This window comes from Empidonax traillii, unplaced genomic scaffold (genome assembly GCF_003031625.1).
Source record: "Empidonax traillii isolate 1590-97213 ecotype Southwest subspecies unplaced genomic scaffold, ASM303162v1 scaffold243:size714344, whole genome shotgun sequence".
Taxonomy (NCBI): Eukaryota; Metazoa; Chordata; class Aves; order Passeriformes; family Tyrannidae; genus Empidonax; species Empidonax traillii.
The window spans coordinates 382,865-398,153 of record NW_020955436.1 but is presented as its reverse complement, the minus strand read 5'-3'; the positions used below and the strand labels follow the sequence as shown (position 1 = coordinate 398,153).

The window sequence follows — 15,289 nt, the reverse complement described above, 5'->3', positions numbered from 1 at the left end:
TTAGCCAGAAGTATTTCATTAAATAAGCTGATCACAAATAATCTACAGTTTTTAACTTAAAAACAACTATACTGCCTTTAACATGACTCTAACACGTGCTTGGTTTTTTTTCTTCTTGCAGATTATTATTAGTCTTGTACATGAGGTAAGAAAAACACTGCATCAAACACTATGTAGATGCATGGCAACAAAACAGCTGTGGAACTTGCAGCCAAGACAACAGTTGAATACTGGAAGTAGATGACTGATTCTGTTTACATATTAGATTTTTTTTCTAAAAAAAAAAAAAGAAATATTTATATCCATAAATCAGAACTGAAACTCCCCCAAATTAGCTTGGAAAAACAATTACACTGATTGATAATATGATACATGGAAGTTATTGGTTTCAACATGAGCTGACAACCACCAAAAACTGTTGGTAACACCAGCTGGTAGCTATCCTTTGCTATCCTGAATGAAAGCCATGGCTTGTTTCAACACGAGACAGCAAATATCACAGTAGTAGTATCCTCTGTAGGGAAGTCAAAACTATAGCCTTGATTTTCCACTCAACCTGCACCGTGCTAAAACACCACTGAGAAGGGAAGCTGCTGCAGTAAGCCCGTTTAAATCTTCATTCACAACTTCTTGACCTTAACTGCCATCTGCTCTATGACAGGCCTGAGCTAGAACAGTACCAGAGCACATCTTTCTTGAGGAATTCACCATCCTGTATTAGGAACAAGGGCTGTAAAAATCAGTCCTCAGCAGAGAGTAAGAAACTTTTCTCGAAGCTATTAGAGAGCAGTCAGGAGCAATGCTTCAGAACACCCCTCTAAGCTGTTTTGCAAACAGGAAAATATAGATATTGCAGTAGCACATATTTGAACACAAAATTTGTTTGTTTGTTTTTTTTTTTACATGAATAAGAAACTGTGCCACAGAAGAAAACTCAAAGAATATGTTTCAGTAGAGGGGACTATGCTGTTTCAGAGAGTAAAACATCATATCTCTGTGACAGTGCAAATTATCCATCTGTACCAATGAGTTTCCTATGGTCTCTGCCTCTGTTTGAAAAGCCAGCACACTTTCCATTATCCCAGGCATTGTGTAAGTAAGACTAGATTACAGGCATAGATAAGTTGACAAGGTGAGGGGAGGCTACTGATCTCTGTAATTATGGCAAAGAAAATGATAAAAGTTGAGATTGGTAACTGCAAACCTTGTATATCAGCCCAGACTAATAACAGGAACTTTGCGGATTTGCATAAATAACAGCTTTACTCAGTAAATAAAAGACAGAAATATAAGACATTAAAATGCTTGGTTAGTACTCAAAAGCAATCAGAAGGAAAGTCATTATGACTTTGTAAAGTAATTAAAGTCTGTAATCTAGTTTTTCCTGTATTCGTTTACAGGTCAAACCTCAGTGCTCTTAAAATTGCTTATACTGAGAATCTTGGGTTGAGAAAGAAACTGAACTGAAAGCCAGACATTTCAGCAACTGAGGCATTTAGCCTTATGTGTCAGTAGTTTTCATACTCATACCATGAAGAGTTTTCTCAACATCAGTGTTGATGTGGTTGCTCAACAGAAATCTTTTTTTCCCTCCCCTTCCTCTGTAGTAACAAGAGTTATACACTTGGTTAAAGTACTAACTGCAGCAGTATTAGAAACTGTATTACTGTCATTACACAGGAAAACGCAGCCACATTTGGCTGAACAGACAAGGCCTCACACTCTCTTACTCAGCAGTGACGTTTTGTAAAAATCAAAGAACATTCCTAAGCCCTTCCTGAATTCCAGCTAAGATTAGGAGGGCAAAGATCTGCATGTGTATTAGAAGGCTATTTGTTCTAGTGTGTACTGTGTGTTGTAAATGGGTGTGTTATCTGTGTTTAAAAACTAAGCTTAGGTGAAGTACTGTTTGATTTCTGTTACAAAAGGAAATTATACAGGCAACAGAAGTTTAGTTAGATCTTTGCTAGAAACAATATGTTTGGCACATGGCTCTTCCCTCTGTTCACTCAAGTCAAAGCTCAGATGTCCTTTTTGAGAAAGGGGATTGAGTTTTGGACCAGATCCTGCTATCGGCATTTGACCCACACATACAGATTTCAGTTGCCCCGATACATGGATGGAATTGGTAAGCATGGATACCAAAAATTTGCTTTCTTTCAGTTATTCTGTAACTAAGATCATGTTTTGGTTTCTTTTATTGTAAAAACAAAATAATGATATCCTCAAAGGAACAGAGAATTTCAATAATTAATATTAATAGGTCATCTAGACAGTTTGGGAGGAAAGATCTTTTAAAAGAAGTGTAGAGAATTAATAACATGATTGATATTCACTTGTTCTATTTGAAGCTATGTAGTTCTATCATTCTTCCCTTCCTACTGGTAAGAACTAAAAAGAATTAGAAATATTCATTTCCTTGATACAAGGCCACCAAGAGTTGGTAAGAAAATTCACTGCAGATACTGAATAAGAACTCTCTAAAATGCACTCCATGTTCTAGCAACATTTTAACATGAAAATCTCTTTCCTAAATTAGGAAACAGATAAAACTACAGACAGAAAAACAGCACAAGGATATATCAAGGCTCCTAAAGTATAGTTATTACTTAGCCTTTGAAAAAGATCAAGTGACATGTTCTGTCCTACAACTACCTGTAGTATCATAGCATGGATAAAAGGTTTATACACAGCAAAGTGAAGATATTTTTTGTAATAGAAAAAATACTGTTCCAATTCTTATTCTGAGCTAACTTTCAAAGATAACGTACTGTGCCAAAATATTTACCTTGCTCCTGTTTGGAGGAGTGCTAAATAATGCCTTTTCTTTCAGCAATTGGGAAAGCACAGCATCAGGATAAAATCTCTTTTGTTCAAGTAGCATATCACTTTTGCTTTTAGAAAGAAAGTGATGCAACTTTTCAGATTTACTGCTTTCTGAAACATCTTCAGTGATCCTGCAAGAAGTTATGTTTAACCCAGCTTCTTCATGTTGTCTGCCTAAAGTGTGGATAGCAGAATCCAAGGCAGTTGCTTTTCCATAAAAAAGACCACTAGACTTCTTCAGGAATACTAATTATCTCCTGTTGCCATCCTCTGAGTATTTCCACTTCCCTGTACAGGGTTACTCTGAATTCCTCGTCTTGTTTCTTTAACCATGATTCTGTTTCATCATACTTGGTGAGCCTCTGATTATCACCATGAAAGCTCTCCCCACAAAGAGAATCACTCTTTGCTTCACCCAGTAAAACTTTTGCTTTAACAACATCAACTGAAAGGTCTGTACTCACAGGCAGAGCATTACCAGCCACTGTCACTCTCCCGGGGAAGGAATCAGCCAATCCTGCACCTTTCGGGTGAATCTCAGTGCTTGCTGAAATCTCCACTTCATACTGTCGTTTTTCTTCATTTTTTTGAACAGGCACTGAACTTGATCCCTCCTCTGTTGATTTCTTTCTCCTTTTTCTTCTGAAATATTTTCTTCCAGGAGAATGTTTATCTGGACTTAAGGGAGCTCTGGCAGGATCTAAACACTGCTCTTCCTTTTCAGCCCTCACACATCCACAGACATTCCCCATTTGGCTTTCTGTAACTCACAGTCGCACAGTCTCATTCATTCCAGTGTGTGTGTATATATATATATATATATATATATACACACTTAAATCCTCCTCAGGAAGTTAAGAACTGCTGTTCATACTGTAATTTCTTCCAGACTTCACATCCATCCGCCTCAGTACGTAGCCATTTTGCTTATGAGAAATGCACACGCAATAAACTCTGTGGCACGGTGCCCAGGCAGGGCCTGTGTCTGATTAGACACTGTGGCTTATTTCTGGCCACCAATCCTCTTAAATAAACATCACTGCTTCAGCATTGGGCTGTAATGCTGATTGCTTTTCACAGAGATGACATAGCATTTATGAGCAATAGAAATTTCTCACATGCCTTTTAACTTCCCGTTTCACTTAGTAACTTAAGCAAGATAAAGCAGAAAAATATGTAGCAACCTTTGAAACTATTAGCTACACTCCAAATCCAAAAGTAAGGAGCATAGCAAATAGCAGGGATTTAGGCAGCAGATTTTTTTGCACTTCATATGTTTTTATTACATACCCAATGATCCACAAATGGGAAGATTAAACTGAAGGATCAGAAATTGCTCTGACAGCTTGCTAGAGGTCAAATTTTTATTTGTACGTGGAGTTTTCATAGCAGCTGATGTGATTTTTCACTGATTTGTCAGCTATAAATAACCTGCTGCTTCACTGCTATCATACAAGCACAATAGCTTGCTCAGGGCAGTGATGCTGTGTACCAGGGCTGAAACTTTGAAACAGAGTTAAACTTTCTGGCAGATAAAGGTGAAACAAATCATAAAAGAAAAACTGGCCTTAAGATTACTGTTTATTAAAATGGAGCTTTATCCTTTTCCCATGGTCCTGTAAGACATTTCTACGTAGCTCTGAAAGTAACATGAAGCACCTATGCCTAAAACTAGGCAGAAATACACACTTTTAAAATGCAAGCAAGTCTAATCTCCAGCATACTTTGTTTGGAAAAAAGTCTTTTTAAGCTTCCATTTCTTTTTTGTTATGGATATGTGAAATCAACTAAAACCATCACACATCAGCAAGGGCAGACGTGTATGATTTCTCATGCTGAGAAAGAACTACCAAGCGACTTGCCAGGCATTATCAGGTGTTACCACTGAGTTTCCCAGGCTTATTTGGAAAGGAATTGCAATAACGAAACCCAGAGAGTTTATCGCCAGGGGCCAGTTCCACATTTTTCTAACAGGATCTAGAATGAATAATACAGCAAAGAACCAGGATGTGTCTCCAAAGAATTTCCAAGAATACAGTTGCTCACTGTTGCTTACTCTCAGGACACTGAGGTAAAATTCGACAGTAATGCTTAGAAAATCTGTAACACTACAGAATATAGAGACAGATGGGCAGTTATGTACAGGCACAATGCTAACGTGTTTTTTTTCAAAGTAGACATTTATGTTTGACTACACTCTTTCATTACCTCAATGTGTATTTGTTGCATGTTCAATATACAGATGCACTTAGGATATTTATTCCCTTTACTGAAAATGAAAAAGCTGTATTCTAGTTAGCTTAGAAAAATTACTTTAGAAAAGTCACTATCAGCTAAGGCCAGAGGACTCATTGATTTAAAGCACACTTCCACATGAGCCTGAGTTGGGTCCTGATGTGGCCACCTTTAATTAACAGAAAAATACATTTAATAAAAATCTTTGTGAACTACTTCTCTGTGTTTGTACAAACAAATGGCTTTCACACGTAAATATATACTTCTGTTTCTTCTCTCATCAAGATTATTCAGGACTTTGTAGTGAAACAGGCCAAGGCTAATTTCATTTCACACAAATACAGTTTCTGGTTTAACAACTAGATATCTAGGAATAAGATATGGTTAAAGAGATCATAGCATAATAATATTAAAATATATTAAAAAAAATACTATCTTGGTAAAGCAGAAATTACATAAAATGTTAAAGACAAGTACCCAGCATTTGAGTGAACGACTGCAAGTCTTCCTGCTGTCTTCTTGAAAATTTATCAAAGTAACCAACCACAAGTACATTGCCAATGTTCATCCTCCACAAACTTCACAGGGGCTAAGAATTTGCTTAAAAATACTACAAATTTAAATTTTCAATGCAAGTGTATATTTAAAATAATACACGAGCACTGAGGCTTCTATATTAGACTATTTAACCGAGCTTTAATGGAGTGTGACTTGATATGTATTTCCTTTAAACTGTTTGCATCTTCTTAACAGTCAGCATTCTACCACCTTCTTTTAAACAGAAAATGTTCCTAAAGCACTCTCTGTTATGCCCAAAGTCCTGTAGAGTCAGTGGTACACTGATTGTCATAAAAAATTTCAAATCAAACCTAATTCAAGATAGGTCAGAAGAAACACGTATTTTCATTTTACAGCTGACTATCACATTTTGTAATGCAATCAGTAATTTAGAAAGTCCCTGATCTTTCACATCCTCTTTCATTAACACCTTAAATTTTGATCACTTTTCCATAAGAGTAGGTAACTCAATTTTTTAAAAAAATCAGGTGATTCTGAAGTAGAATTTTAAAAAATGGGACACCAAAAATAAAAGAATTAGTTCTGAAACACTGGTTATAAGACCAGTGCTCCCAACAATCCTGCCTTACTTCTGCGTATTACAGGACACAGCTGGTATAACTACAAGAGTCTTATAATTTAACCATTTCTAAATATTAGCTAGGAATAAATGCATTCCAAGTATACCTCTACAGATGATTAGTAGTACTTGTGCCTTTCTGTATTCCTAGAAATAGGTCAGAAATATGTATTGTTGACACTCAATAACCATTTTAACAGTACTTACTAGCTGTTCCACAGAAGGCTATCAGCTCTCTATTAACAATTCCTTCTGCTCTTCCTTTTTTTCCCCCCATGAACCAAATAGTAACTTTATAGTCACTTTAACTTTCTAAGTAACTTGAATCAAAGTGCTCTTTAAGCAAAGAAAAGATCAAAGACAACAGAACTGATAAAGTGCATTTTTATCAGTTCTGAGGTTTTTTATATAAAAACCCTGAGCAAAATAAATTTCCACATTAAGGGAAGATGGATGATAAATGAAAGTGTGAGTAACTAAAGACAAAATGACCACTTTCAGCAAACTGAAATTCTATAAAGCAATATATCAAAAGGAATGAGATAGAGATAACAGGATTACGCTGCAGATTCAGAAGAGGAAAACTGAAATTTCTCCTAAAACCTGTCTGCTAGAGCATAGACAGGTGATAATCTAAAGCATCAAGAGACTACCACTGAAGCCTATGAGAACCATCACAACATTACAAAGACCACACCAAGGGCTTTGTCTTAGACATCTAACTAGGCCTCAGTGGAAGCTCAGCACTAGTTTAAGCCGAAGGTCCAGATGATCAAAGTTGTTACAAATACTAGCATGGATTGTTCTGTTCCTTTCTCTTTTTCTTTTTTTCTTTTTTTTTTCTTTTTTTTTAACAAAATCCCCAAAGATTCAAACTTATACCCACCAATGCTGCAAAGTTTTATGGGGAGATTAGTGAAAAACTTTTTCTGGCACAAAAAAGCCCCTTAGAAGTATAATATGAATAAAGGATTAGACCAACACTTGTCTGCAATTTGACCTTAGAGACTGCTTAATCACAAACAAGAGGTTAAGATTAAGACACGGCAAACAAAAGATTAACACTGAGACATGAAATAGCTCTTGCAGATTTGAATTGGTTTGCACTTAACCACAGATATCTGTAATTTGTCAAGCATATCTGTGACTGGGAAATGCATTATGTTCTTAACGTGGAACAGGTGCATTACACATTATTGTGGCAATGTTGTTGAATATCTGTATTTGTTAGTCTGCAAAATGATGAGACCATTGTACACTGCTAACTTACACTTCATCATTGGTCTCAAATAGTTAGCAGTTACTGTAAAGGAGAAGTTATTCTACTTTGTCAATCAAATCATGCTAGGTGTCTTTTATGAAAAACTTACTAGGAGCACATTTCAGGTAGCTTTGTATCTAAGATCCCTTTCCCCTCTTTTTTTGTGTGTTTATGCAACACAGCAAAAGCAATGGAGCATTTCGCATAAATGGGGCGTATCATTTCATGGTACTAAAGCAGCATACCAGATAACCAGCAAGCATTTTGTTGCACAGCCCTAAGGTCACATGCAGAATGACAGAGAGATAAACATAAGCCAAAGAGAAAGTGAAAATTAAAGTACACAGGGTGGAGAACAAGGGAAAAAATAAAGGCTTGCCAGCACAAACAATTATAATTGGAGCTTTTTGAGCTGTACTGGCAACCACTCCTCAAACTCTGAAAGAGCTCTTCAGCTTTCAGCTACCAAGTCATAACCATCAACAGGAGAGGTTTTATATCCAGTGAGATGGTTTATAAAAAGGGGAATTTGCTCCTTGGCAGTTTTATGGCATTAAGGACTCTTAATGCTTCTCACCCTTTCTGTGTTTCAGATGAGTCCTAGAAATTCCAAGAATTCGTTTTCTTACTTGAGGGTTAGCAAGTTTGGTTTTTTTTTTAATAAATTGCTGAAGAATTCCAGAAGAGACAACTAGGAGTTCAGCAGAGAAATAAAATACCATGCTGAATGGTGGGGAATTCTGCCACGATAGCTAATGATGGGTAATTGCAGCTTGCAGTGGTTTGAAAAGAATTTCCACCAACTTTTACCAAAATTAAATCTTCCTAAAATTGTGGTTACAAACTGAGGACAAATGCTTCCATTTATAGTTGGTCATCTCCAATGTCATCAGTGAAAATATACTGGTGTTGAAGGAGTCCTTTAGAGTATTAATTTGGATATTTATACATACAGCTTACGATTATACAAAATACTGTAATCAGATTTAGCATGTTCTACAGTGCCAGGAAAATAACTTACAACACTTGCTACATTATGAATCTGAATTTAAACTGAGCCACATATTATTACAAGCATATTAAATGCATACTTTGAAAGCTTGCCTAAATCCTAGTAGCATACATCTTGGGGTTTTTCAATATCCACAGGACAAATTATTTTACAGCATACTCAATAACATACTCAATAAACCACTGGATTTTCCATTCCACCTTTTCTGTATCTTTTACGTGATTACTTGGGACACAGAAGAATGTACAATTTCTGGACTTGTATAACTGCAGAAGTCAGTGGTGTAACTCAGAACAACATTTGTATTTATCTACTCATGGGTACCAAGTCACAAATCTGTAACCGTCTTCAGACATAATTCAGATGGAAGAGAAACATAATCCTCAAATGTGTATTATCTTTTATTTTTGTTCATCATGTCTTTCCCCTAAATCATTCCTAAATTCATTCCAATAATCAGAGGGATTTTCTATTTTGAGGAAATATTATCCTCCAGACAAGGACCATGACTCAGAGAATCAATAAGTCACAAACAACAACCAAAAAAACCCTCTGGCATCTTGACTACTTCCCAGATTGCAGTGTTATTAGAATACACATAAATGATGTGCAACAGAGCCAGTAATATCACACAGAAAACAGTTTCTTATGCTCATTGAGAAATTATTTACTTCTGCAAATGCTGAAAAAAATTTAAGGGGTAATTCAGGTTAAGACAACCCAGCACAGGTGTCTACATATTCATGTTTACATGGTAACTAGGTTTTGAACAGACCATGTTATCCTCTAGGGGTAGGATTTAGTTTCTTTAACATGGGTTTCTGGAAATCTTTGAGATATCCTCCTATATCCCAACTGGCCTCCAGCTACAGGTCTGGTGTTTCATCAGAGAACCCCACATGCATAACCTGGATAGTCAGCACACCTCAGATATCACTCAAATGCCACCTGTCTTTAGGAAACTAAATCAAAAGCCCTGGGGATCTTGTTAGTACAGTCAACCAATTGAACAGCAATGTTTCACACCCTGAACCAGAGACATAAGGAGAAAGTCAATTAACCATCTAGAACATTTGCAACACTTAAAACTACCTGAGATATCTACATGGGCATAGCATATACAGCACAAGACCTACGGGAACCTGCTTCCCACTGCATATGGTACTGGATATGATGTGCCATGTCAGAACACACTAAGCATCTATGCTGGATAACTGAATAGTTCCGTAAGTGCTCCAGGCATCTACTTCAAGTGATTGAAGTGCTCCACCAACCCCACCCACCATATTACCTAGCCCTCCAGGCATCAAATCCACTGCTAAACATGTTTACCACCATTTAAGAAGCAGTTTATTCTGCCTGCTCTGTCTCTTCCCAGATGAGAGTGGGTTTCCCACAAGACCTACGTCATGTTTCTCGTACTTGCATGGCTGTCTCATAAATCTCCAACGACAGAGATGTTTATGTTTAGTCAAACAGAAGGAACTCTAATAGCCATTGAATTGACTCACTCTCTAGGCTATACTAACCGTATAGACTAAATCTCAGATTATTAAACGTTCAGATTATCAGATTATAGGGACAATTTAGATACTTAATTCTTAAGAACATAGCTCCCCATAAGCACCTGGACTTAGGTGTCTTAATGTCAAACTGAATCTGATCACAACTTTCCTGATAACTACAGGATAATCTATGCACACTACATTAACAATATACAGTTATTATCATGAAGGTTTTATCTCTTTGTGAAGACTCTGCTGTTAGACTTTTCTGTTCAGATTTTTACCTCATTTGAAATCTAAGACAAAAAAACCCATGAGGTATAAGTATACATATTCTCCTCAACTTCACATTCTGAACCTGAATTGACCATGTACAGGTGTCAGTGACTGACACTAAATTACCATATTATTCAAAAGAAGTGGTAGAGCAGTAAATGTCACGCAGGCACAGACTAGTGCAGAAGGTGTCCCTTTACCTCACTTTACAAATCCCTTCTGCACTCAGTATAGGCACTGCAGCCATTAACAGCAAAAAGACAGAAAACACTTTTTGTTAAAACTCTGTTCTTCAGCTATTTCATATTTACTAATGAAGCTTAATATTTAGTGAAGAACCACTACTCAAAATTATTTTTTCACAATTTTTTAAAGATATCGTTTTGTTAAAAAACTGATTACCAAGAGGGTAAACCCCATTCTGGTATACATCAAACGCAGCAGAGGAGAGGCAATCATCCCACTGAACTCAGAATTGGTGTGGTCTCACCTTGGGAACTGTGTGCAGGCCAAAAGCAGAGCTGGTGAAAGAGCTGGAAGGTATGTTCTAAAAGGAATGGCTGAGAACTTTGGGTTTACCTAGTTTGGAGAAAGGGAGGCTGAGGAGTGACCTCCTTGCTTTGTACAGCTTCCTGAGGAGTGGAGAGGGAGATGCTGAGCCCTTCTCCCTGTTATCTAATGACAGGAGGCGTGGGAATGATTCAAAACTGTACCAGGGGAGGTTTAGACTGGACATCAGAAAACATTTGTTTACTGAGAGGGTGGTCAGACACTGGAACAGGTTTCCTAGGGAGGTGGTTGGTGTCCCAAGCCTGTCAGTATTTAAGAGGCATTTGGAGAATACCCATAGCAACATGCTTTAACTTTTAATCAGTCCTAAATTGGTCAGGCCCTGTACGTCCCTTCCAACTGAAATAGTCTATTCTGATAGAACTGTAAGATCTGAATTATACTTGCAGACATTTAATTGGCAATTATTATGGTCAGGATATAGTGAAGTAAGTGTGTTTCAGCTACAATTTAAATGCTTCAACATATTTCATATGGAGCTGGATACCTTACAGGAGAAAATCCTTGTTACACCAGCTCACTGAAACTAGCTCTTTTATATAGATGTTTTTCCTTTTCATTAATTTTTACAACTGTAACTAAATAGTAGCACTAACTTCCACTACTTTTTATAAGCACCCAAAATTGTGTTAGATGTCCTGTGCTTTAGCTAGTGAGAGAAACACAATTTCAATTCTGCAAAAACCTATTAATCAAGTTCAGAAAGATAAAATATACTTAATTTTATAAATTCCACTAACAACAGGAAGGCTTAAATTCCACTAACAGGAAGTTACTAATAACTTTTATTTCTTAAAATACAGTAACATTCAATCACTTCCTAATTCTGTAGGTCATACCTATATCTATTTAAACCCAGTCTTTTTTTTCTCCATATAACCACGTGGAAGCAAAAACTGACACAATTAGGGGAGCTGAGGGAACTCTCAGTCTTTGCTACTGATGAGTGGCTAGTTGTTTCTCCTTTACCCTATGTGCTGGGCTGGGCTAAGCTGTGCACCCTGTTTAAACCAGGGCCGCACTGTCCCTGTGCATATTTCTGCTCCTCGTTAGGATCTGCAGAAAGACACATTATATCCTAACAGCCTTTCTGTTGTTTGGTTTTTTTAAGAAATTTTTTTTCAGTCATAAATCCAGTGTGGAACATTCTGAAGTGAATCACGCTTTTTCTGTGTGATAGTGTAAATTTCTGATCTTTTAAAATGCCAACACTGCCCGGAGTTTATCGTTAACAATGCTGCAGTCACTAAATGGGAATTATCTGTCATCTGAATTACATCATCTACAGCCATGGCCATTATGAAAGCCTCATTTTGAGGAGCAATTTAACACCACGCACTGCAAGGCTGCATTATACTGTACACAATCCTGCCAGTGTACAACAACCAGAGTGCCACCTAGTGTGACACGCACTACCATCACCGGGGCCAGAAACAAATGCTGACATGCTAGGAACTACTCTAAGAGCTGAAAGCAGTGCTTGCTAAAATACTAGAATCAGCAGAGAAGTTCAGATCCTGAATGGAAAAAAAAGTATTTAAAACTTTTCAATATACTTTAATACACATCAAAAGAAGTCTATAGAACAAAACAAGACCAGTTTGTCCAAAAGCTGGAAGGAATACATCAATTATTGTCTTTAATTATGTTCAAAACGGAAGCTATTTTTCTCTCGCTCCACAAACAGGAAATTAGCAGACAAACAACATGTTGAAGTTGAGTTTACCAAAACCTTCAAATATACATTTAAGAAGAGATGTAATCTATGGAATCCTGTCTAAGGAGACACGTTCGTAACTGTATGCAAGAATCTGACCAAAAATATACTATCAAGCAAAACTAGGCTTACCTGAAAGTGCAAAATTATGGTCCATATCAACCCCAAAGTCAATTTGGGATTCCCATCTGTTATATCATCATTTCTTATGTTAACCAGTTTCACCTGCCATTGCAGAAAGAAAATACAGACAAAATTGAAATAAATATGCCACAAATACATACTGCGTTACACAGGTATGACTGTAAAGGATGTACTACTCACTTCCTGAGCCTCCTCTGTTGTTTTTTTTTTTTTTTTAATTCTCAAAAGCAGAAAGGAATTGCATTCTGGCTCTAAGCAGCCTGCTAGGAATTGCTCTCTCCCACTCACTTTGAGCTGAGAAGATCGTCAGCTGTCACTAGGCTGGCAGATCTGCTCCCCATGGCAAATACCATTTGCCTCTGGTCTTGTCAAAAGGGGAAGGTATGACAAAGCAGGGAAGGATAATAAGAATATAATGATCTGTAGCTGTTGTATTACTCCCAGGGCAGCGCTAATCCCTGGGAAGTTACCACTGCCTTCTGTTCACCTCACACTTTTCGGTGCCTGAGTAAGACTTCAGCAGCAGGAGAACTGGTCTATTAAAATACAATGGTCTGGCTTGATAAAACTAAGAATTTAGTATCACATTTAAATAACCAATGGCTTAATGACAACAATTATTATCATTTCTGATGCTGTACTCAATCACAGTGCCATAAACAAGAAATGGTTAACAGGATGAAAACAGAAGCTGCTATTATTGCCACTCCCATAACCTCACTCTCAGAATGAGTTCAATAATTTTCTTTGTCATATTTTAATAATTCATTTAATTTCTCTATCTGCATTATGTATCCATATAGCCTAGCAGTTGAAGATGACTCAGCTAAAAGGCATTTTATGCTGACATTAATAAAGTTACATGCACATGCTTTTGAACATATACCCTGTTATCAATCGAACCAGCAAGAGCATGTCCTCTTCTCGATTTGCAGACAAAGTGCCAAACCACTCTATCTGCAAGAAAGACTGTGTATTCCACAGTCTGTTCTGATCTATCTCTCAAGGTTTCAAAATTATCAATATGTAAGATTTGTCTGCCCTACAATCACTGTAAAGCACTGGTTTTGGAGGTTATACAGCAAACCTGAGCAAGTTACCTGCTACAGATGGTTTAGAAACACCTACCACAGGGCTGGAACTTTAATCAACAGCAAGTCCCACTGACAATTTAGCAAGAAGACCAAAGCCCTACAAGCATTTTGTACACTACAATACAGTCATCTTCACAAAACCACAAGGCTAAGGAAAACACAAAAATCCTCAGATCACAATCAACAACTGTGTGATGGGGTCTTGTGGTTCCCATCAACAGACATGTTCATAAACATGGAGGTGATCTGATCCTGTATCTCCTGCACTTTAACATACTGGTCTGTTGTGCATAAATAAGGCACAGTGCAGCACAAGTGCTGAGGTCTTGCTGCATTAAAATGCCTTTGTGATCGTCATTTCAGTAGCCATTCATTTACTTTGAAGTGTTATTTGTTCAGTGGCTCACTTAGGTTAACAGGAAAAGTTTGCTTTGAACTTAGCAAAGGGGCACTGAGTTCTCAGTACACACACACCACTCAGTGACCCAAAAGACAAGTTTGCAATTTCACTCAAAATACAAAAGGACATCTGGTTTTATAACCAAACTAAGTATCTGGCTATGGTTCACTAACGCATATTCTTTCAAACCTTTGAAGTAACAAATAATATTTTTTTTTATATCATCTATCAAAAAGCAGATTTTCAGTGCCAGTTCATTGGAATGGGATGGGATGGATGGGGGGAACAGTTTTTCCTTCCATATTTTGGATATTTTTTTTAATTGCTGTTTTGTGAAGGGAGAAAGCAAGAATCCTGTAAGTATTTAAAAGAAATTTAAAAGCAGTAGCAGAAAACCACTTCGCAGTGTGGATTTCAAGTGTCTGGCTTAAAGGAGATACAGGTGACATTAGGACTCAATCTTCCACAGCCCAGGTAACTCTTCTGCCTTTCTGCACGACCAGTTTTGCTTTCATCAGGATCGAGGTTTGAGAAGGTTTTCCCAAAGCAAACCTTGTCAAAACAAGGAACTCCTATACAACGTTCTAATTTCCTTGAATATGCATTTTGCACTATAAATTAGACCTTTAACAAAACTGCATACCAGATAGTGTCTGGGCAGCATGAAAGACAGTTAAATTTACTATAAGCAGCTCCTTAGGATCTCACACATAATTTTCTCCTCTTTATTACCATATATCACACGGAGTATGTTGTTACTGCTCAGAGCAGGGTGGTGCAAAGTTACCTTTGCCACATCTCTCTTATCCATCTCAAGTATGACATAAAGCCAAGCCTACACAAGCAGCTATTACACAACATGCATAAAAGACAAAGTAGGATGTATTTTTTATTCATTAGCTACAGGTGACAAAATTTTTATGATTTCTTTTTTTTTTTTTAATTTTCATCATACCTGGCGTTTTTTCAAATAGTCAAGTGCAATTTGGACGTTCTGGAGTCTGTGGAAACGCATCCGACCTTTTTCTCGGGGCTAAAATTGGAAAACAATAGTTGTGAGATTTTCTCATCAGATAAAAGAACAGTCTGATTTAAAAGATACCTTGTAGAA

General features: G+C 37.1%; 1 protein-coding gene across 1 annotated transcript in view; it reads right to left on the bottom strand.

Annotated features, from left to right (window-relative positions):
• DST (dystonin) overlaps positions 1 to 15,289 on the bottom strand; it is a 303,925-nt gene that overhangs the window by 172,911 nt on the left and 115,725 nt on the right. The window contains 2 exon segments of the mRNA XM_027888673.1: positions 12,673 to 12,765; positions 15,134 to 15,211. Of these exon segments, the coding sequence (XP_027744474.1) occupies positions 12,673 to 12,765; positions 15,134 to 15,211 (171 nt within the window).